General features: G+C 42.2%; 5 protein-coding genes across 7 annotated transcripts in view; 3 read left to right on the forward strand and 2 right to left on the reverse strand.

The window, feature by feature from the left end:
• The window catches only part of zgc:154054 (uncharacterized protein LOC777616 homolog), a 23870-nt gene extending 11573 nt beyond the window's left edge, over nt 1–12297 (forward strand). Inside the window, exons 12-13 of the mRNA XM_034884432.1 lie at nt 9957–9959; nt 12259–12297. Of these exons, the coding sequence (XP_034740323.1) occupies nt 9957–9959; nt 12259–12297 (42 nt within the window). The remainder of the gene's footprint in view (nt 1–9956; nt 9960–12258) is intronic.
• On the reverse strand, nt 1659–4955 carry LOC117951548 (short coiled-coil protein B-like). Its single transcript, XM_034883307.1, has 4 exons — nt 4778–4955; nt 4339–4406; nt 4175–4255; nt 1659–2029 (listed from the first exon to the last, which is right to left on the reverse strand). Exons 2-4 carry the CDS (start codon nt 4352–4354, stop codon nt 1887–1889), a joined length of 240 nt encoding a protein of 79 aa, XP_034739198.1. The 5' UTR covers nt 4355–4406; nt 4778–4955; the 3' UTR covers nt 1659–1886.
• Nucleotides 8226–23787, reverse strand: part of rab33ba (RAB33B, member RAS oncogene family a) — a 19626-nt gene continuing 4064 nt past the window's right edge. The window contains exon 3 of the transcript XR_004658199.1: nt 8226–8236. The gene's annotated coding sequence lies outside the window, so the exon portion shown is untranslated. The remainder of the gene's footprint in view (nt 8237–23787) is intronic.
• setd7 (SET domain containing 7, histone lysine methyltransferase) lies at nt 12463–19106 on the forward strand. Of its 3 annotated transcripts, XM_034883282.1 has the most exons (8): nt 12463–12664; nt 13985–14114; nt 14224–14425; nt 14545–14734; nt 16755–16836; nt 16913–17030; nt 17259–17416; nt 18147–19106. In XM_034883282.1, the coding sequence occupies exons 1-8, from the start codon at nt 12547–12549 to the stop codon at nt 18337–18339; spliced, it is 1191 nt and encodes a 396-aa protein (XP_034739173.1). In that variant the 5' UTR covers nt 12463–12546; the 3' UTR covers nt 18340–19106. The 3 variants fall into 3 exon arrangements, with proteins under 3 accessions (XP_034739173.1, XP_034739174.1, XP_034739175.1); XM_034883283.1 differs by lacking the exon at nt 18147–19106 and having other exon boundaries at nt 17218–17356; XM_034883284.1 differs by lacking the exons at nt 16755–16836; nt 16913–17030; nt 17259–17416; nt 18147–19106 and having other exon boundaries at nt 14523–14718.
• The window catches only part of zgc:113425 (uncharacterized protein LOC541425 homolog), a 4231-nt gene continuing 30 nt past the window's right edge, over nt 19587–23787 (forward strand). Inside the window, exons 1-6 of the mRNA XM_034883300.1 lie at nt 19587–19885; nt 20800–20859; nt 22044–22175; nt 22922–23068; nt 23547–23604; nt 23687–23787. The exon at nt 23687–23787 is cut by the window's right edge and continues 30 nt beyond it. Of these exons, the coding sequence (XP_034739191.1) occupies nt 19721–19885; nt 20800–20859; nt 22044–22175; nt 22922–23068; nt 23547–23604; nt 23687–23787 (663 nt within the window). The 5' untranslated portion in view covers nt 19587–19720. The remainder of the gene's footprint in view (nt 19886–20799; nt 20860–22043; nt 22176–22921; nt 23069–23546; nt 23605–23686) is intronic.

A 23787-nucleotide genomic window follows, 5' to 3' on the forward strand; every position in this document is an offset into this window, starting at 1 on the left:
ACACACACACACACACAGTCATCAGGAGGCCCGGTGAATGTGCTGCTGCGCTCCCCCCGCCGGATTAGTGATGATTTGTCCACGTGAAGGACGGTGAGAGAAAGGAGCCATGTGTACAGTGTTTGTTCAGCAATATTCACTAGGAGTTCTGATAATGTGTGCCACTTTGCTGTTTAAAGGCATCCTGTTTCAAAAGAGTAATATATTACATTATCACTTTATATTTTGTTATAACAAATAAAGAAATCCACCTCACCTTTAGAGTTTTTCATTTTAGCTTTCATCTACTTTACATGAAATCCCACACTGCAAAACAGGTTCCACAAAGTACAACCAATGGTCTTCTCCCATCCCCTGAACAGAAGAACCTGCACCCCAACAGTCAAGTATCACAGTTTAATGATCTCTTACCGCCTGTTTACTGTTGACTTATTGTCAAGTAATCTTAGAACAATTACTTTTACCAAGAGAGTTTGTGTGTGCGTGTGTCCAAAGCCTGATGAGTCGTCTGTCTGTCCACCTGTCTCTCTCTCTGGATTTCCATCTCCAACAGGAGCCACAGACAGGGAAGGGAAGCAAAAGTATTAAGACTGACTAACACACTGTTGGTTCCCTCTCCTTTCAGATGATGTATCCCAAATGTCAGATTCATAGTGTTGTTCGATGGGACCGTTCCTAATTTAAATCAAACTAATTCCAAACTATTATTTAGGCAAAGTTCTCGTATGTTTCTTTTGCAAGTGAAAAAAGGAGAAAAAGTGTTAATATTTCTCAGCGTTGTATGGAGGAGAAGGTATTGTTTATCTTTCTGAAAGGCACATCAAATTTCAAACCCTACCAAACCCTCCTGTGAGGACACAGTCTGAAACCTTTAACTACTGTGCTACCAGACATGAGAAACAGGACACCACCCTTTCAACCACTATTCTTTACTTATGCTAACTACGGGTTTGTTTCTGGTACACACACAGCCTAACGGTAAGGTGATATCAAAATGATCCCAAGCATACACAGTTCATCAGCCAGATGACTACACTAATGTAATTCAACCACCACAGACACAAGTGGATGAGCAGTGAAAGGAAAACATAACCATAAAAAACCAAACCGGGAATGGTTTATAACATAAATACAATACATATAATATAGAGCTCCAAGTGTGAAGGATGATCAGCAACACTTATGTTGCTCAATTCTCCAAGAGTTTCCTTTAAATGAGTCACCCGCCCGTATACAAGAGCATTTCAATTAGGAGTATGGACATGCAGAGGGCAAAGCAGGGGCTCACGTGTTCTTCCGAGCCCCCTTAGTCCCTATGTGGCCATGTGAAAGATCCAAAGAAGGTGCAGGAACAGTCCCAAACATCTCTGTGAGCCAGTGAACATGTGACAACATGAAAATGAATATATGGGGTTCAGACGGAGTTGCTGGAAGATGCTTGTGTTGGTCTGTTGCTGCGTTATTAAGTGCACAAACTGCAAAAGCAAAGGGAACGTTGCTGCGGGCTCAGGCTGCAGAATTATCTATTGGCATGTAGCAATCTGGTTTAATGAGGTGCTGTGTGCTGGTCCCTGCTTTGGGACAACAGACAAGGTTAGACGTGAATAATAAAAGTGGAAAACATGCTTTTGAAAAGAGACTTATTTCTAATGACAGCGTTTCCACAGCTCACACAATTTATTCCTCTTCCACACTTCCAGTGCTTTGGTGCTGATTGTTTGCTCTAGACAAAGATGTAATGAGGTCTTTGTTTTCCCAGCAGACACACTGAATGAAACCCTGTTTACGGCTCAGGCAGTATTAAAAGGTCCATCACGTGGATCATTAGAGTCCGGTTGGGTACAGGGCGTGGACTAATCCTAGGTCAGGACTCTCAGAAGTTCTCCTTACTTCCGTTTGCTCTTGGTGTCCGTGGACTGGAAGACACTGGAGGCAGACATAAGGTTCTCAATGTATTGACCCAGAACCTGGTTCTCTGACTTCAGCTTCAGGTTCTCCTCTTTCACAGCATCCACTCTGGCAGACAGATCTGAAAACACACACACACACACACACACACACACACACACACACACACACACACACACACACACACACACACACACACACACACAGTGTTTTATCACTATATGTATGCAAACTCTCTTCTCTAGGAAAGGAGATTAGACTAAATGCCAATGATCCCATTGTAACAGCAACTCATACATGGATACAACATATAACATATAACAACTTGCTGTCGAAGAGGACGAGTGGCCTCAGAGCCAGTTCCGTCTGCCTTGAGCTGTTCTGTTGCATCTCTGTGCTGTTTTGGGCCCAGCGTTACAGAGAGGAGGGGTCGTGCCAACACCTGTCTTACTTCAAGAGGGGTCAGCTCCGGCGTCCTGTGGCAAAAACACTTCCCCTGTGTAGCGCTAGCCGTTTTTTGCATCAACTTTAATATCAGACCATTTCTTTTTAATAAGGGCCATGGTCCAACCTCTGAGGCTGTGGCATTAACTGCACCTGCAACATGTCACTCTACAGCGTTTTTGGCATCAGTAATGCCCACGCGGTGCCCTCCAAACCTCTTTTCCACCTCTCTAACAAGAACTACAACTTCACATTAAGTGAAAGGCCTTAGCTTTGTTTTCCTCTGTGTGCATAATGTCCGTATGGATGAATACTAATTTGGGGCATTTCACTGACTATTTAAGGGCAATTATGGACGTGACATAAAGCCGCCAAGCTGCTCCACATTTAAAGTCGATTGTGATTTGTAAAGAGAATCCGACGTAGGTTGTGCGGGTGCACAGTTTTATAAGTCCAAATATTTCTGTGCATTCTCACATCCAAAGTTTTGTCCGTATGTCACTTCCTACGCAAATTCTCCAGTTTTATAAATGAGGCCTAAGGTCCATTCGTTTTAACTTAGCTGCTTTTGATTGCAAAGCGTAGAAGTTAGAGATGAGAACAAACACATTCAAAACCCCCCGCCCCCCCCCCCTCTCTCTCTTTCTTTCTCTCTCTCTGTGTATCTCTTACTCACTCACAGACACACAGACAGACACACTCTCACACACACACACACTCACACATACCTGGTGTGGAAATAAAAAATATAAAAAAAGAACCCCCCAAAAAATGATCGCACTGATCATAAAAAAATTAACAGTTAAAAAAAGAACTTTATATTATTGAGTATGAAAACTCTTGTTCATTACATTTTACTTAATAATTGCAACCACGTTGTTCTATTCATTGTTGCAAAACTTGTTCTGTATATAGTTTGTTTCTTACCATGACAACACCACTGATCTGAAGCTCAATGCTGATGCTGTCATGGAAATAGTTTTCTAATCAGCAATAAATATAACACTTTCTGATCAACCCCTAACAATCGCATGCTTAAAATAACATACCGGTTAAAGTCCCGCCCATTTAAAACAACCCGACCCACTTCCGGGTGAAATCCTGCCCACTTCTGGGTTAGGCCACGCCCAGTACGGGTACAGATACGGATACAGATAATTCATGTGGTAAACACATACAGATGCAGATACAGATAATGCTGTACTTGCTCATCCCTAGTAGAAGTATATGTCTACATAATCCTTGTTGGGCGGGTCAGTGATGTGTGCAGCTGTTGGAAAATGCTGACGATCAATCAATCATCATGTATTCAATTGTATGTTTCTATATCCAACAGATGCCAGCAGCCTGTGTACGTGAAATATTTGCATTAGCTGTTATGGATGGCTGCTTTAGTTTACATGGGCCCGCACCGGGTCTGGCTTCTGTTGTGTGGGAGACAAACAAACAACGTATGGAGGGTCAGCCGCCTTTGGGATATTTAGAAGTCATGTTGATTCCCGGCAGGAGGTGACTGATATGTTTACGGTACTCTATCGAGCTGTACCCTGTCCCACTGCTATGTGAAAAGGTTCTTTGTGATGCATAAAATAACTGCAGTAGAATCTGTGCATTACAGCTTTAGGATGCAACTGAGAGACAGAGCAGACCGCCACAGCAAAACTAAATCACAATAGGCACACAAACAGAAAGTGTGTGAACTTATGTTGAAAGTGTGTGAGCATTCTTGAATAAATCATGTAGTCTTGGTGTGCACTGAGGGTGACTCACAGTAGCAGCCACACCTGCCACAATTCACAACTAAAAAGTATGTGTGGGTTACCCTCTAAAGTGTGTTGAAGCTCCAACACTTGGTTGATGAGCCTCGTCTTCTCTTCCAGCTCAGCCTGGTTCTCCATGTCACCTGCAGAAACACCATGAAGCATTGACCGCCTGCTGAGTGTGTGTGTGTGTGTGTGTGTGTGTGTGTGTGTGTGTGTCTCTCACCATCGTCTGAGCTCATGGTGAAGTACTCTTCTTCACTTCTGGAATGCAGGGCTGCGACTCTCGGGACTCTGCTGGAAGTATTCATCATTTACTACATTTATTATGTGTACTAAACAAAATGTTGAAGACCTATAACACACACCGTGATTAGAGTCTCACTCACTCACACACTCACTCACTCACACTCTCTCTCTCTCACACACTCACACACACACACACACACACACACAGAGAAAACAAAACAGACCCTGCTTTTCTTACAGAGTGTAAATTGTAATTTCCCCACTGGGGATCAATAAACTGTATAAAGTAAATGAATGATACTGTCTATGCTACGAACTAACGGTTAGCATGCTAACACCCAGTAATCAGATGTTATTAGCTTCAACAGTGACTAAACGATGACAGCTCAGGACACACGGCGTCACATTAGCGTTACCTTCCGACGTAAAACCTGAAAAGTGATAAAGAATGCGCCAGAAACAGGTCCAGGGTGTGTTTAAATCATCCAGAATACCAGCTGCTGCTACTAATGGATGTATTAAGCATAGACAGATAAAGAAAGGTATTAAGAGAAGTGCTACTGTTGTTTCTTCTTCTTTCCTTTTCTGCAGACTAGACACTAATCGTGCATTGCTGCCTCCTACTGGTGATGAGGACTATATCTAATTTACATTCAAGCTCCACTTGGATCTATATTTTCTATTGTTGGCCTAGACATGCTAAACGGTCCCATGTTGATTTTCTGTTGTCCAGGAAAACAATTAGTTCCAAGGCTCTTTCTTGTGGATTTGGGCCATCAACCATCAAAGTTTTTAAGGAAAATATTTCCATTCCCAGCTCACTTACAGATATAAATAAAAAGTCTCCTTTCCTCAGCGCATCTTGGACAATGTATGATGATGTGCTTGGATGCTAGACAGCTTCCTCGCTCTCATGTCTTTTCTGCTGGTTCTGTCTTCCATTGATCCGACTTCAGCCCTCTAGTTTACCAAAAGGCCCCTCCACCCTATCTCTTCCTAAAGTTGCCCTAACAGCTTTTTCTGCAGCCTCATTCCTCTCAACCCCCAAATGTGCTGGAACCCTCACATTACACCCCCGCCTCTCCAATCTAAGAACCACAACTCAAATGTCCCCAACTAAATCTACCCCAGCCCCACCGCCTCCCTAATGTCATCAAGGCAGACAATGAGTCCGAACAGATAATCACTTCACCCCACTCTCAACCACTCCCCACAGAGCCCTCCTCGACATTTTCATCCCTTTTTCAGACTTTTTTTTAAGTTTTCACTGACTCCACCTTACTACCACTAGTTTTACAGTACTTTTTGGAATTCATGGTCAATAACCCTCATTTATATAGAATTATACCTAATATTTGAGTTAAAAAAGCAGAAATTCTGAATTATTCTGACTAATAGGATCAGAGGAACGTACAGACGAGTTTAGTCAGGAATAAAAGGGATCAATTGTATTTGAAAAGAGCAAATCCAATCCATTTTTTTGTGGTAATTTGGTTAAAAAGAAATTTTAAGTTTTTCAGATATAGACATTTTTTAAAGGGGTCAAATTTGACCCGAGGACAACAGGAGGGTTAATTTCCTCTGCATATGTTTTAACAGAATAAACAGCAGTACTATTAAGCCTGCTCTTGCCCTGTCCAAGACTCACAACACTCTGCTAGCAAAGCGATCAAAGGAAGAGCCGGTCCAAAGTTTCATAACCTGGCTCAAAGCTATGACAAAATATAGAGAACAGACGTTTGCTCAATTAAATAAACGTGTTTAAATTAACTTGCTATCAAAAGGTAAACGTGCTATCAGTTTATCAGTAAGGGGTGTAGTGTGTAGTTTATGGGTGTGTGTAGGTGTAGCAATGCTAGAATGCAAAAGTAACTCAACCCAAACAAACCAAGCAACATTGAAGAGGGAGAGAGGTAGAATGACGTCCCAGGCACTCCTATTGATGGACATGGGAGCAATCAGTTCATCCAGATCCTTGTTAGCCAAGCCCCAGATCCCAGCAACCAAAGGGGACTTAATAGGTCTTGAGGCCTAGCAGCTGTCACAATAGCTTTTCATTTTCACAAAATAACTGAATGCCAATTTTTGTACTTCGCAGCCTTAGTGTAGCCTCCCCTGCCCCCCCTAAGAGTGCTGGGATCGGCATCGGAATGCCCAAGTACGCACCCTCAAAGCCCCAGACTGAACCTCATCTGACTTATTAAGTGTGTCTCTAGCTGCCGATCCATACGCAAGACACCCACAATCCAAAACTGATCTTATCATGGCTTTATAAATCATCATAACATTCCTGCCTGCACCCCAAGAACAACCAGTCAAGCACATCCAAACATTAATAACTTTGCCACATTAATTTACAATCTAAATATAAAATGTAAATGTGCTGTATTTATTTTGCGCTTTTCTAGTCTTAACAACTACTCAAAGCGCTTTTACATCATACAGGAAACATTCACCAATCACACACATTCATACACTGTGGCCGAGGCTGCCGTACAAGGTGCCACCTGCTCATCAGATAAACACTCACACACATTCACACTCTAATGCGCAGCACTGGAGGCAACTCGGGGTTCAGTGTCTTGCACAAGGACACTTCCACATGGGACGGCAGGGCCAAGGGATCGAACCACCAACCTTCCGATTGGCTTTACCACTGAGCCACAGCCGCCCCACGAATCTAACCTAAAAGTTCTTTATAAGTAAACTTTTCATCCACCAAGAAACCAAGAAACTTGAAGACCTTTACTCTCTCTCTCTCTCAGCCCCTTTCATAACTTTTCTAGCTTCAGCTCATATTTAATAGCATGGTTCTCAACATGACATCTTCTAAGCTGCCTATACGCTCTATTTCAAACCTTCACAGCCTCATCACAGGCCGGATTCCACCATGGAACTACTTTCCTCTCTTTCCTCTCACCCTTAATTTGTATGGCTTTTTCTGCTGATTTTCTCACAACTCTATTAAAATAATTACTACACTCTTCAGTGCTACCTTAATTCATCATATCTCCTAAACTTGCTTCCAAGTGTTCTCTGAACTTATCCCAATCTGTTGAATGCAAATGTAACCTCTCACTGCTCTGTCCTTCTGCTGCAAATTATCGTCAAATTTGCTTAAAATGGGAAAGTGATCGCTTCCCAAGGGGTTGAATCCCTGTAGGGTCCAATTTCCCACTCCTGCCAAGTTCACCTGAAGCAAAGGATACATGACAAGCTCCCACTATGACATGAAACCTAGACAGTTCTCCGTCATTTAATACCACCAAATGATATTCTTCCAGAAAATCTTCTATAAAAGCCCCCATTCCTCACAGAGGATTGTTGTCATTGAAATCTCCTGTGAACACCCCTGGGGGTTTAACCTGGTCCATTATTCTATCTATCTTCTCTATTTCTAGTCAAAGACTATAGGATTATAGAAATTAACAACAACCTTCCCGCTGGGCTCTATATCTTAATCCCATTCAAGTTCTGAAGTTACGCTTACTGTCCTTTGTGGAACACCTTTTCAAACAAATACTGCACACCCTCCTCCAAAAGAATGACGGTCCTTATGTAAACAGATACACCCTGGTATCACAAAATCCAACAACTGCTTGACACATGTTTCCTGCATACACATTAACTTTAGTTTACCAGACATTTGGCATTCCACTGGAGGATACTAAACTAGGCATCTGTAAACTACATAGCATCGCCATTTTCTTTCCAGTTTTATGCACCCTTCTATTTCTTGAGAAAACACAGCTACGGAGATCAGCTGGCTGAACTCTGCTTATTCTGAAAATCTTCTCAGCCGCCTGCAGGTGACATGGAGAACCAGCCTGTTTGATACCATGTAACACTTCTACAATGAAAGCCAGAAAAGTAACCTTACTCGCTACAACTGAGTCACACTTGCTATTTGAGGAGCAAATTGCTCCTCCCTTCTTATGATTGCCCCCCCCCCCTCTCCAATCTAACAGCTTCAGCACAGTACAGACTCCTATACTAAGTTGCTCCTTTCTTTTATTTTTTTATTTTTTATATTTTTACCAACCACTCTGTTTTCTGTTTTGCCTTCAAGCGGACTGTTTATGCAGAAATAAATGATTTAAACCACATTGATTGTCAGAGAGTGCAGCCAGCTCAAACTATTCTTCTTCTTCTGCCGCTTTGGGTGTTAACTAATGACTGCATGGTGATAAGCATGGAGTGGTTGACAGCAGCTTCCCGTCCTAAATGTGTTGCACTGCTTCCATCTGCTGGAGGTAGTAGTTCCTACAGCATTTATCTGTAGCTCCTCCTCACATCCCAAATCCTTCAGTGATCAATGATCACTGAATCAGCTTGATGGTGTGTGAGCTGCTGCTGCTTCTGGTGCCTTGCTTGTTCTGTTTTGTTCCCGTACATCTTAACATGCCTTCTCCTTATTACACACCTTGTTATGCAGCAATCATTTGTCCAGACTCCCAACACGTTGGTTTCACCCCGCTATATCTCATTTCATCTTTACCAGGTGCAGCCTTTGCTGTTTCATCTATGCTGACAGGGGCATTTTTATCATCTTTTCTACTTACTTACATTGCAATATTTTTTTTACTATGGCCACCTCACTTTACTTTACAATACCTTTTATTTAATGCCACTTTACATTCATTCAGTACTTTTTTTGCACATTTGCCTGTTTTTTGTTTGTTTGCTTGTTTGTTAGTTGTTGTTTTTTTTACTGTATGTAAGTGCTGCTCTAATAAGGGAGTTTCCCCATTGTGAGATGAATAAAGTATTATCTAATCTAATCGACATGATGGCTCCATGTTTTCAGATTTCTCTCTATGCCTTGTCTTCAGACACATTATTGGAACTATGAACCTTAACAAAGTGTTGCCATCATCTCAATCTTTTCCTTATTATTTACTGAAGACATGTACTGGGCTCAGTATGTCCAGTTAAACCATCTAGCTGTTAGCAGAGTTGACAGCTGTGTCACTTTATAACTGGGGAGGACTGGGGCCAATACGTGTTGAATATAAATACATAATGTATCACATTGTACAATAGGGCGTGTTAAGGTTGGGGGATTTGTCAGGGGATAGTACCTGTACATGTAAACATGGACGCCTGACCAATTGTAATGTGTGAATGCTGTTGGAGGGCGGGTCTTGGCGTGGCCTTAGTGGGATTCGTAATATCACGTCCCGGACACACCAATGCAGGCCAGGTATCCGGGAAGCTACGTTCCTTCTCCCGCTTACCTCTTCTTTGCTATTTGTTCATCGGAGCGTCATCTCTTTTGGTCGTGTGTTGGATAAATTAAAATTCCAGAGAATATAATTCTAATGTCAGTCATTGTCGTTGTCTAGGATACCTCTTCTCTAGGTAACTTGCCTCTTCATGCTTCTCTCTCCTCCACTCCCCATACCCCACTTCATTACACTAACCCCCCAACCCCCACCCCCAAATCCTTCTTGTCGGTTAACACTGTTTGTTATGTTTGGTGGTGCAGGTAGGAACATTGTAGGAACAGTGTGTTTTTGTTGCCAATTGTTGAGCCTGGGCTGTCTACAGAGATAGCTTTTTTTAAAGTGTGTTCTGGGGACAGGCAGCTAGCAGATAGTGAGGAGATTTTTGCTGTATGTGACAATAAATGTTGTACCCTAAAGAACGTGTGACATCGCTTAGAGCACCTTTACAATAAAAAGACTACAAACAGGGTCACAATCAAGGCAGTCTTGCATTTCCAGACCTCTCACTGCTCTGTGACGGCAGGATTTCCCCTACCTCGTGTTAGGGTTGTCTTTCTGTTTTCTGTTTTATTTTGGTAGTCTGGTTTTCTGTCTTGTCTTGTCTTGTTTTACTTCCTGTCTTATTGTTCTGCCCCACCTTGATGTGTTTCACCTGCTGTATCACCTGTCCCTTGTTTGCATGTTTCCTCTTGTATTTAGTATCTGGGCGTTTCTTAATACCAAGTCAGCAAAGAACGGGCTTGTGTTCTTGGGGAGAGCGTGCTTGCTGGCTGTACCTGGAAGAATGAACTCGCAAGTTCAGAAGCAAACAAAACGCTGTTGACAGTTTGGAGACGAGGCGTTCTTCAAAGTTATTGCGCAACACCCTCAGCACAGAGGGCGCTGCCATTTCATAGTTACCTTTGATGTGTCTATTCATAATACAGCATGGATAGTCACCTTTCACACCACCTTTGTTGTTTTGTTACGTTTTCATTTAAAGTGCTATTAAGCATCACGGGCCAATAACTGTATAAATAACAACACAACAGCGAGAAAAAATCCTTGTAACATTGTTCGGGATCACTTTTAATTGAAAGCAGAAAAGAAAGGTTAAAATAGGTATTAAAATTATAGATGGACCGGGTAAAGTTAGCCACTGCCGTAGGTATACTTTACCGAGAAGCAGAAGAGGAGCCTGCAAGAGGATGAGGAGGATAGAGGAGGACGGGATATATATATATCCTATATATAACAACAGCGGTAAAAATTGTTGTAAATATCTTACAATTATGGACCTGGCTTTCCTCTTCCATTGTTGTTTCTGCTGTGGTCTGTATAAATGTGGGGCCAGAGGGGTCTGTCTAAATGTGGGGCCAGAGGGGTCTGTCTAAATGTGGGGCCAGAGGGGTCTGTCTAAATGTGGGGCCAGAGGGGTCTGTGAGCTGACTGACTGACCGGCTCATAGGAGTCATTCCCGGCTGGCGAGCTTGCTACGCCCGCCGGGGTTAATGAGGAGCTGTCGAGCTTCGAAGGCTTTTTTAATTCACCATCAATTTTTGTTGAACTGCCTATATTCAAAATCTACACAGCTGATTTCTCGCCTTAAAACATCTTAAAAATGAATTTATTGATTTAATAATAGACGTAAATTGTGAAAATCTGTGTACCGGAAACCATACACGCTTTACACCCGAATTGAATGCTGGGATACCGGCCCTGCCAAGTTCACACAAGTTACCATCCGATGTATCCTCGGTAAAACGGGCGTGTCGAGATCACATCCGGGGATTTTAACTGTTCTTGGCAAAATGCTAACTTGTGTATTGGGTCAGTACTTTGGCCACCAAACATGACGTTTCACAAGAACACAAGAACACAAGTCCATAGAAGAACACATATTGAGAAACGCCCTCTGTGTCTCCCTTGTCTGGTATCAGGTCATTGTTTTCTGTTTCGTGGTCGTATGTGGTGCCTACCCGGTTGTCGCTGTGTTTCCAGTTTTGGTATTCCTTTCTTTTGTTTTCCTTCACATTCTGGAAGGATTTGTGCCCGCTGCCTTGTGGACTCTTTTTGTTAATTTGGACTTTTGTGTGTCTTTTTTTTTTTTTTTATAAAATCCAGAAATTTGTTGGCCAAGTTTGTTTTGAAGGTTTTATGCCAGTCTCAATTTAATAAATAAATGATAAAATACAATGTGGGCCATTTGCGTCAGACATCCCACTTTGCCAAGTCCGGTCTGATTCTCTACTTGTTGTACATTCTGTGTATTCTACCTGAATATAGTTTTAGAGTAGGTGTGTATTTTTCTTTTCTTGTATATTCTGTATGGGATTTGTGTGCCTTATACCTTGCTGCTGTAAAAAAAAAAAAACTTTCTTTAACTGTCTATGCCTAACTGCAACGGTTCTTGCTGTATCCGGGGCTTATATGAAGGTAAATATGGTGCAAATATGAGAGCGCGTAGATGCGATGTGAGGATTAGAATATGATTTGAGAGCTTTTATAATAAATCTGTAGCCTACTCGTACAGTGGGACTCAAAAGTTTGGGCACCCCAGGTAAAAATTTGTATTAATGTGAATAAAGAAGCCAAGAAAAGATGGAGAACATTTGTTTTGCACCAAATGTATCGCAAGAAGTGTTGCAAAAGTCGAGGGCGCAGACTCGTTGCTATGTGATGCGACAGAGCACATAGCAGTGACAGATTCGAGAGGTTGTAATCGTTGAGTTGTAGTAGTCCTGGAAAAGGGACTGAAGTGAAACAAATAAAAGAAAGTACAAGTACAAATTTTGTTCTACAAGCTCTCAAATCATATTGTACAAGCGCGAACATCGCAGCTACACGCTCTCGCATTTGCACCACATTTACTTCCATAGGCTTAGGCCGTCCAGGACGGTTGTGATTGGTTTAAAGAAGCCAGAGAGTTTCCTGTGTCGCCACCTGACAATGCGAGACCATGAAGCAGTGATGTCCATATGACAGCCGCAGGGCGAGAGCAGCAGAAGCGGAAGCAGACCGAGCTGTGTCCGCCAGCAGGCAGCAGCTCCGAGAGCATGGACAGCGACGACGGGAGCGTGGAGGAGGTCGTGGAAGGTAGGCAACATCTTCCGTCTGTTATTTCACTGTAATCGACGGAAGGAGCTGGCTGCATACGCTATTTTCGGTTTCCGTAAATCTCCACGAGTCAGCGTGTCGCCGGGCCCGCTGGGTAACCGAGCAGCGCCAGGGACTTTATTATGAAGGAAGTCCGCCTGGCAGGCGAGTGAAGGCGGCCTGGCTGATCTGGGAGCCCGCTGCTGGAAGCAGGCAGGACGTGTCCGCTGCGGCCTGGCCTTCTTCTTATCAGCACCACTTTGTAAAGCTGTTGGGATACTTTGTATATCTCTGCATTTGTCACGTGAACGACTGCTATGTATTTATTATTGTATTATAGTACAGGCCAAAAGCTTGGACGAACCTCAATCAATGCATTTACTTTATTTTCATGACTATTTATATTGTAGATACTCACTGAAGGCATCAAAACTATGAATGAACACATGTGGAATTATGTACTTAACAAAACATTTCTTAAAGTAATGATTGCCACTTGTTTCTTTTTACTTAGCTGATTGGTTCTTGCCATAATATAAATCCTAACAGTTGTCCGATAGGGCTGTCGGCTGTGTATCAACCTGACTTCTAAACAACACAACTGATGGTCCCAACTCCATTAATTCCCCTAATTAACCCTGACAAGGCATACCTGTGAAGTGAAAACCATTTCAGGTGACTACCTCATGAAGGTCATTGAGAGAACACCAAAGGTTTGCAGCACTATAAAAAAAAAACAAAGGGTTGCTACTTTGAAGGAACTAGAATATAAGACATGTTTTCAGTTATTTTACACTTTTTTGTTAAGTACATAATTTCACGTGTTCATTCATAGTTTTGATGCCTTCGGTGAGAATCTACAATGTAAATAGTCATGAAAATAAAGGAAAAACATTGAATGAATTATTTATTTAAAATAGAGCAGCAATACTTTGCCTCTTATATACAGGGATCTTATGCAATTCCTAAGGAGCAAACCAAGATGCAAGCAACAGTGGCTAAAACAGACAAAACAATGAGAAAGGGTAAAATGTATGCATGCACACATGTATGTATTTACAAATGTATAAGTAAATAAAATGACAATAACATAATTTGGTGAGAAAAAGACAATTAAAAAGAAGGGGGTTGAATTTAGTCTTTCCTTATCTTAAGCTATGCTTTAGGAAGTTTTGATGCACATAAGTGTAAACAACATAATCTTTCAGGGGTTGTTAGGGTCTGACCCACCAATATAGAGCCATTTATCTGTTTTGTTAATATATATATATACAATAAACTCAAAACACAGTACCTTTAAAAAGAGTGTCTCTCTCTCAGGTCCATTGGATGAAGATGATCAGCCCCATGGTTTCTGCACAGTGTCCTATTCCTCCAGTGACCGTTTTGAGGGCCACTTCAGCCACGGAGAGAAGAATGGCCGGGGGAAGTTCTTCTTCTTTGATGGCAGGTACTGTGAACAGAAGACAGCAGTGCACTTTAACTAAATTCAAATATTGTGTTGAGTTAGTTTACATTTAGTCTCTTCCCCCTCCACACACACACACACACACACACAGTGCACTTGAGGGCTTCTACGTGGACGATGCTCTGCAGGGCCAGGGCGTGTACACGCATGAAGACGGAGCTGTCCTCCATGGGACATATGTAGATGGAGAGCTCAATGGGCCCGCTCAGGAGTGGGATGCCGAGGGCCGCCTGTTGTTCAGGGGCCAGTACAAAGACAACAACCGTTGTGGGGAATGCTGGGTCTACTACCCTGTGAGTGCTTAGTTTGAAGTCTTTATTTCAGCGCCATACACTCTGTCTGCACAGATACACAGTCATTGGCTCTGCTAACTGGGCACTGTGCTTGTGGGTGTTTACTGTGCTGCGTCCAGGGTGGAGGCTGTGTGTTTGGGGAGGTGAATGAGGACGGCGAGATGACCGGTGAAGCTGTAGCCTACATCTACCCTGACGGACACACGGCTCTCTACGGACGCTTTGTGGACGGAGAGCTCATCGAGGCTCGCCATGCCACTCTTATTTCCAGCCTAAGTGGAAGGCCACGCTTTGAAATCGCAGCCAACAGTAAGAACTAGAAAATGCATTTCCTGCAGAAAATGCTTGGGAATGCTGAATAGCTGAACTGCTAAAGCTAACCTGGTTGAATAGCTTAAATCAGTAAAAATTGTGAGAATAGTTAAAGTAGGAATGGTTGGAATTAAGTTGAATACCACCAGTAAAATAAAGATATGGAAAAACCTGAAATGCTGAAGCTAAACTGGATAAATTAGTTAGAAGATGTTGAAGTGAGAATAGTGGAAAAGTAGGAATGGTCTTAATTAAGTTGAATAACTAACCACTAATGTAAAAAAAGATTTGGAAAAATTTTTAAAAAATTTGAAATGCTAAAGCTAAACCTGAGAAATAGCTCAAATCAGTAAGAAGATGTTGAAGTATTGAGAACAGTTGAAGAATGCTAAATAGCTGAATTGCTAAAGCTAATCTGGTTAAATAGCTTAAATAAGTAAGAAGAAGCTTAAGTAGTAAGAATAGTTGAAAAAGTAGAAATGGCTTTAATTAAGTTTAATAACACCTAATGCAAAAAAGGAGGGCAAATTAAAAAATAAATAATTGAAATGATGAAGCTAAACTGGATAAATGGCTTAAAACAGTAAAAAGGTTTAAGTAGTAAGACTACTTTAAAAAGTTGAATGGTTTTAATAGCTGCAAGTCTTCATAAGGTACGGACAACCAAAAACGTACGAAGTAATACAAAAAAATCATAAGGGGGTTAAATGCCTTCATCAGGATTGATGTACTACAGCGGGGAACAAACCCCAGTCCATATCCACTGGGTCATCACTTGAGGTTAACTGTCTTCCTGGGGAATACATTGGTTGAAGTATTGCTGTTGGAATCGAACCCGCGTCTCCCACACTAAAGGAATGTATCATACCCACTGCGCCACCACTGTAATTGCTGTATAAAGAGGTGTGTGGGTGTGTGTGAGACAGACAGACAGACAGACAGACAGACAGACAGACAGACAGACAGAGTATGGTTGCATTGGAGACCAAGGCCAATAGGAAGTCTTTCCTCTCTGTGATGTCATCTCTTTGATCTGGAATCAGTTAACGACTGCAGCCTGTGTCACCAGCTATTCAGACACTGAGCAAACTCTCAACCAAAAGCTCATTCCGCCAAAGGGATACGAGAGATCAATAAAATGTACACTATACTTAAACTGCTTTTTCACTAAGACTGTAAAACATATCAAACTAAAAAGATATAGCCAAATAACTGAATATCCTGTGAACATATTAAGCTACGTCTGTGGGTGAAAGTATGAAGGCGCTAAAAAATTTGGGAGCAGAAGAAGATTTGAAGGATTTGCAGCTTGCTTTCATTGACTTTAATGTTTAAAAAAAACTGTTTAAAAGCTTCAAAGTACCATCATCTGCAGAAAAAGCTGAAGATTTGAAAAGTTGAATGGTTTAAATAGCTGAAATTATGCAGAAGATACGGAGAGCCAAAAAATGTATGGAATAAGAATAAAGAAATAACTGAATAACGTCTATACATTTTATTTATATAGCGCTAAATCACAACAACAATTATCTCATTTCGCTTTTCATTAAAGAGCATGTCTAGACCAAACTCTGTGAGTTTATTTACAGAAACCCCAAAACCTATTAAAATGTCTCCCTTCAAATGATTGTGAACAGCAGTTTTTCTAATTTACATTCTGATATAGAGATGTAAGGTGATGGAAAAGTTTCCTGAAGAACTAAACAAATAATCAAATAAGCATTATTATATTATTAACCGAGCAATACTTTTGGGGAATAACAAAATACCTGACAATTCATGTTGCTGGAATAATAATAATTCAGCTTTTCATAAAGTTGAGGTCTTATATGATCAAAGATGTTAATGGGATGGTGGGCCTAGTATGAACTGCACACATGATGGATGTATCATCAGACTACCCAACCCTAGAGCAGAACCCTGCTATCCTTCTGCACGGTGACTTGGTGAATTTTAATCTTATTATTATTGTTATTTAGTGCATCAACAACTTAACATTAGCCTCTGTGTTTTAAAGGTCCGGTGTACTCATACGACAAGTCGACGTCCACCTGTATCACTGCCCATGCCCTGCTTCCCGACCCTTACGAGAGCCAAAGGTAGGCTCGCTTCCCGCTGCCACCTGTCACCGGAATACCATCGCTTCCTGTTGTTGATGTTGTTTCCGTGTGCCAGGGTGTTCGTGGCCGACTCTACGATCAAAGGAGCAGGACAGGGCCTGTTTGCCAAGACGGACGCTGAGCCAGACACTGTGATGGCTTTTTATAATGGAGTCCGCATCACACACTCAGAGGTGTGGCGCACAGGGACACTCATCTGATATCTGACTAACAACAATCCTTATATTGATCAAATAAACTAGTGAACATGCGAGCAGAGGCGCTTATGTAAAAGCTAAATGTAATCGTGGTTAAAAGTTGAATCTATTAATGGATAAATGAGAAAACATATGCCGCCCTTCACATGTAGGATTTCATCAGCATGAGTGCCTGTTGAAGCATTGACTGCATGAACTCCTCAGGTGGACAGCAGGGACTGGGCCCTGAACGGGAACACCATCTCATTGGACGAGGACACGGTGATTGACGTCCCTCAGCCATTTGACCAGACAGACCGATACTGTGCCTCTCTGGGTCACAAGGCAAACCACTCCTTCACCCCCAACTGCAAATATGAGCCGTGAGTACCATCTGACCGAAGCACAGCACAAACTCATTTAAAAAAAAAAGATTCTAAATATTGAAATGGAAACTAAATTCAAAGATTATATGTACATTAACTAAACTTAAGTACACCAAACCAACTTTTACCAACAGTAACTGAACTTGAACAGTAACTTGTCTAAAGATGCCCCAAAATGAATGCAGGTCAGATTTAATTTCCTGGTCCACGAGATGTTTTGTTGTCTTCTCATCTCTATCACTGCTGGACAGAACATTTTATTTCTTACAAAGGAGACAGGAAGTAAGAGCGGAACAGAAATTGAAGACACTAATAAGGGAATGGGGCATTACAGTTGCTCAGTGTCCTTCCTTGCTTTGATATTAATTTGACTTTTTGCCATTGGGATTTGACCCAGTGATGGATGGGTTCAGTGATTGTCAATCATGCGCTGTGCTCATCTTTAGACGTACCTAAACGAACACTGATGCTCGGGAAGAAAAAGAATTGAAACCTTTTAAATGTGCACACTTTGTCTTGTATGAAGTTATGAAGGAACAGATGTTAAAAAGATTTTTCATATACCATGACATATGTATGCAAAAACGCATATAAACCCAGAAAAGGGTCAAATCTCTTAATAACGTTAAACTATTCCCCAGAAATACTTTCGACCGTTCTAAATATGCTAATAGTGATTATTTAGCCAGCATAACGTTTTCTGACGTGAAACTGTTCCTTTGTGTAGGTTTGTCCACCCTCGTTTTGGGTCGATCAAGTGCGTCCGGACCATAAGGGCTGTGCAGAAAGACGAGGAGCTAACAGTTGCCTATGGTTACGACCTGGAGCCAGCGGGTAAAAATGTCCCTGAGGCCCCTGATTGGTACAAGCAGGAGCTAAAGGAGTTCCAGCAAAGACAGGCGGCGACCAGCAGCCCGTGAAGACTCCTGCAGACCCCGCTGGATGTTTGAGAAGTTCCTTCCTACGGGGGTCAGAGGAGTACTGCTGGAGCCGCTCAGTGTGAGTGGAAGCTAAGCAACACAAGAAGGTTGCAAGAAAGCAGATGTTAGAAGAGGAGACATGTCTCTGATGAAGACTGTTATCATTTTTGCGGTCAATAGCTTCACTTAAAGGCATACTATGCAGGAATTGTCGCTTACTATTTGTTAACGCAACAATTAAAGTTATTGCCGGCCCCCTGACCGCCAGCGTTTGGCGATAGCGTACTGCACAGCATACCGCCCGGCAAGACGGCCCTAGACTTGCCTCAATCTATATGCATTTTGGAGACTGTGTCACTTCTTGGATTTGGCTTACGCAGCATGGCACTACATATTCAGAGGCTGGCCCCAGAAACATCTCCAACACAGAATACACCAAGAAGAAAAACCAGCCAGGGGGCAGGATTCTCTGCACTCATACAGGTGGTGGAAAGTCCCGCGTATTATACCTTTTTTTTAACTGTGTCAGCTGTTTGATGCAGCAGCTGCAAATTATCTTCCTGTGTCATCTGCTGACCTCCCTACTAATTTCAACTAATTCAGTACACTTCCATCGACTTTTTTATTCACAACGTTAAATTGGTGAAGAACTTAATTTCCTGAGCTTTGTGGAGGTAATGTGTATCTTCATGAAGAAAATACTTGAGACTCTATGGCTACAGTCTTTATCTGTGTTTACATGCTGCAAAATAAACAATCCACAATTACTTTGTGTATTTTTTTGGTCTCATTCATGTTGCCCTCCGAAAAAAAAAAAAAAAAAAAAGATGCTGCACCTGCAGGGATTGGTGACTAAATGTTTAAAATACTGTCATGTAGATAAACGGAAGGTCCTGGTAGAAGGGATTTTCTAAAGTATATCACTGTTCTAATTAATGGCCATGACACATTCTAATCACAATCAGGTTGCTTCTTGCTGTCACATGTTGTTGCACTTGTAATATCTGACCTTAAGATTTTTCTTTCAACCCAAGAAAAGAAGTAAAGTTGCTTGGCTTCAACCAAAGTTAAGTTTTATTTGTCTTCGTACACTGTGTTGATGCAGAGGTGAAAATGTATGTCATGTGATGTGTCTACGTGTAGAGACATGTTTTATTTTTATTTTTACTCGGTATGCATTACAATCATACAAAGAAAACTGTTTTAAAGTGACGCAGAGGTTGGGGGCGTGGCTTAGCGCACCCTCCGCACAGCGCGGAGCTCCACCTGCAGCAGGTTACACATTAATGGAAGAACCTGAACTTCCGGCCGGAAGAAAGTCCCCGCAGACAACGCGCACCCCGGGGAGCCACAGCAGCAGCAGCAACGGCGGCAGGCCGACATGGACCGACACCGGTACTTCATTTTCAACCAGAGGAGCGTGCTGGTCCTCGGCATCCTGCAAGTGGCCTGTGCGGGTGTGTGTGTGGTGTGCGGCTTCGTGGACGCCGTTTTCCGTAAGGACACTCCGCTGAGCTGCAGCAGGACCCCGCTGTGGGGCGCACTGGTGAGACATCCCAATGGTTTGGATTTAGGACTGGTCTCAACGCTGAATCACATCACGGGCCAATCCTGGACCATGACGTCATCACACACACACTTGGTTACGTTCACACCGCAAGTCTTAATTCAGTTTTTTGTTTTTTGCTCAGATCCAATTTTCTGGTTCGCTGTTCACATTACCTTTTAAAATGCAGGGTTATGGCTGCAAATTCACTACAGAGGTCTCTGTGGAGGTCTTTTTTCTGTCAAAAGGTCACCCCTCTCTCTATATCTATATTGACTTGCTCCATCACTGTTCTCCATTTTGTGGGCCTAGTAAAGTTTTTTTAGTTTTGATGTCTGCGTCTAAGGCTAACTCCTGCCAGCGCATATTGTGACAAATGTAAATGATAGACGTAAAAGTCACATCAAATCTGCCTTGTCTGTTCACACGGCGGCCCGTTGAAGAAAATAAATTAGACCTGGGTCTGACTCAGGACCACATAGGCTATGGAAGTGTTCTTAATCTGATTAGAAAAAATCTGATCTGGGCAAGATTTAAATGTTCACACTAGGCCTACTTCTGAAGAAGTCTGACCTGGTCACTTGACCTCCCAAAAAAAAAGAAAATCTGATTTTGGCCACTTTCACCCGCTGTGTGAAGGTAGCTAAGGCTAAAGGAAAAAAAAAGCGTACTTCCTCCATGACCTCCCTAACTGAAGTGCAACAGCGTGCTGCGTCTGATTTCATTGTTATTGCTCTTCTGCGCACGTGAGTCAGTTAGAAACCGCAAACCCTTCATGCTGGAAATGTTGATGTAGGCCACATTTTAAAAGGTAATGTGAATAGGCGAACACAAATTCAGCATTAAGACTTGCAGTGTGAATGTAGCCTAAGTGTCCTGAATGTTAAACCTCATGAGGAAGTCGTCTCTTCCAGATCATGGCCTGTCCAGGTGTGCTGGCGCTGTTTGCCTCACAAAGGAAAAACTCTGTGCTGGTAGGTGTGACAGGTCCTCTTTTTATTTCTCTGGTCATTAAGTTATTTGTTAGTTAGGGATTAGTAGCCTACAGAGATACATGGACAGATGCAGAGGCGTGTCCGATTCCCTACACATGTGTATATGTATGTATACATTTCCAACAGCATCCCCATGATTAATAGTTCAAATTGTAAATCAATGATTAATAGAACACTACTCCTCCCGACAGTTAGTGTGTATGTGAGCGTCAATTTAATAAAATCACCTTACTAAGGATATCCTGATCGGTTGTTTAAATGATCGGGAATCACCAGCAGCGCTGGAAGTCTCTGTTACAGTACAAGTCCTGCATTGAAAATGTTACCTAAGTAAAAGTAAGTATGTATGTGTGTGTGTGTGTGTGTGTATGTATCAATCATCAGGAAAATGTACTTAAAGTAGGCCTATACTAAAAGTAAAAGTAGGCCTACTTACCGTGTGTTGGTGGTTTCCTATAACTAACCCCAGTCAATTCTATACCGTTCTATGTAGAAGCACATAGTTAAATGAATTAAGCGAGTAACTTTGTTAAATGAGTTACTTTGTTTACTTAGTTGTATTTGTAAACAATACAATTGAAATATCGGATCTGTACTCTGTATCTGCAGATATATTCTTTTTTTTTTCTGTTTATTTTTTATAAAGGATTGGTTTCTGGGGCCAAGAGCACTGATCGGGGCATCCCTACACCTTACTGATTAACATGAACCCTTTCTAGTGTTTTGACCTGTAACATTCTTATAGGAAATGGTGCATAAATGTATTATTTTTTTCTCAAAAAGCGCTCTAAGCAGTGGAGTCCCTGAAATAAGCCTGAGGCTACCGGGACCTTTGTTTGAACAGGAAATGGAGAATTTGCCACTTTATCCTGACCCATACTGGAGCTTTCAGGTCGATAGTGATCTCAGAGAGATTTGAGAACGATATCAAATTAAATGTTTCTTAACAATCTTTATGGATCTGTGAGATTTTGTACTAAATACATACTGAGGGTGACATTTTTAGTTTTCAAATCAACTTGTGAATTATCTTTGCTGGGCAAACTTCATAACGGCCTAAACTGTGTTCTAAGTGGATTACATTATTCTGATGAAATTGCATATAAAGGGACACAGACAGACAGACAGACAGACAGACAGCTTGTATCCTTGTGTCCCTGCAGGTAAGAGCGATGGTGCTGGCAGCAGGACTGTCCTGTGTGGTTGCCGGCCTCATATCAGTGTACTCCTGTCTCACGCTGTCGTACGGGGAGGAGGACACAGATGTCTTCCACCAGCACCACAGTCCTCAAGTGGTACACACACACCTAAAGTTTTAAGTGGTGAATGGTGTAGTTGAAGCAACACCAAAGCACTTTTTCCTCTACAGTCCCCCTACAAGTTGGAAGTGTAATTGTCTAATAAGAACTAGATCCGCTACCCGATCTGGCAAACTTGCATAATGCGGTTATAGCCGGTAGAGAGCCGCAAAGTGAATGCAGAAGTGCACTTCCCCCTTTTAAAAGTTGATGAACCACTGAAACATTTTTGAGACATTATTTTAAGGTACAAAAGAATCTTTTGTGTTGTTTTAATTCCATGAACAGCGTCCAGGTGTTGGCTGGAGCCATGGTTAGTAGTAGTCTGCCTACGTGGTGTGTTGTGCCTCTTTTTAAAAAGCTTTTTTTCTGAATGAAGTTTGATCAATCGGGGCTATGCAGCAGGAGAATCTGAACGCTCACAGGCTCACGTGTCTCACCTGGGGCTAAGTTGCATCTATTCCTGTCTTTTGATTTTGCTCTGTGTGAAACACTCGATTCCCACTCAGTGTGTAGACACCATGTCAGTCTGCTGTTTCCACTTCAACTGTTAGAAAAATGCCTCTTCTGTAAATCCCTAAGCTGTTACAGAGTTATATTTCTACAATACCAAAGGTATCTGGTGTACAGAGGGTTGCTGATGATGTCTGTGTGACCCTCTAATCTTTAAATAAGTGGCACGTTGCTTGTCACAAGTTATGACTACTAAACAGGATGTCTGCTATCTTTGTGTCCCTGCTCAGACATTTGTCCTCCATCGGATGGTGAAGGGGGCCAACGCCACCATCCTACTGACCTGCACTATCAGCCTGGCCCTCTCCTCACTCATCGCCTATGTGGGCTGCCGCAGTCTCCCCGGCTCTGGGTGCTATGATACCAGAACAGGATTGGTAAGCAAAACCAAAGAAATTTAGGAAAACACAACCTTTTAAGAACACCAATTTTCTTTGTGAATGAATAATGCATTGTAAATAAATAAATGTTCCTCCTTTTTAAAATACAGGGGGAATGAGTATCGACACCCCTATGTTAAATTCCCATAGAAGCAGGCAGATTTTTATTTTTAAAGGCCAGTTATTTCATGGATCCAGGATACTATACAGCCTGATACAGTTCCCTTGGCTTTTGGAATTAAATTGAATAATACCATGCCAATCTCTATGTGTGGTGAAGGGTATGTGATGATGTGGTATGGATGATTTTAATTATATAAAAACAAGCTGCTGCTTATTTCCACCCAAAACTACAGGCCTCCGTCCTCTAGATGCACATGTTTGTATCATGGTGAAGGACTGAGGCTGAGCGTGTGGAGAAGAGTGATAATATCTGTGTGTGTGTGCGTGTGCGTGCGTGTGTGTGTGTTTGCAGGAGACATTGGTTCCTCAGGGTGACCCTGGGGACACGGAGATGGTTTGTACATGGCAAGGTAAGAACTCATGATGTCTTTAATTGCTATTTAGCCCTCGGCAGTCATGCAGTGGTGTGACGTAGTCCGTGTGTGTGTTCAGCAAGCGACGACAGGCTTTTCAACTCTCCTGCTCCCTCCAGTGACCAGGGCACGGCTGAGGAAGAGGACGGCCCGTCCAAACTGCCACCGTACAGCAGGCTG

Source organism: Etheostoma cragini, chromosome 10 (assembly GCF_013103735.1).
Source record: "Etheostoma cragini isolate CJK2018 chromosome 10, CSU_Ecrag_1.0, whole genome shotgun sequence".
Taxonomy (NCBI): domain Eukaryota; kingdom Metazoa; phylum Chordata; class Actinopteri; order Perciformes; family Percidae; genus Etheostoma; species Etheostoma cragini.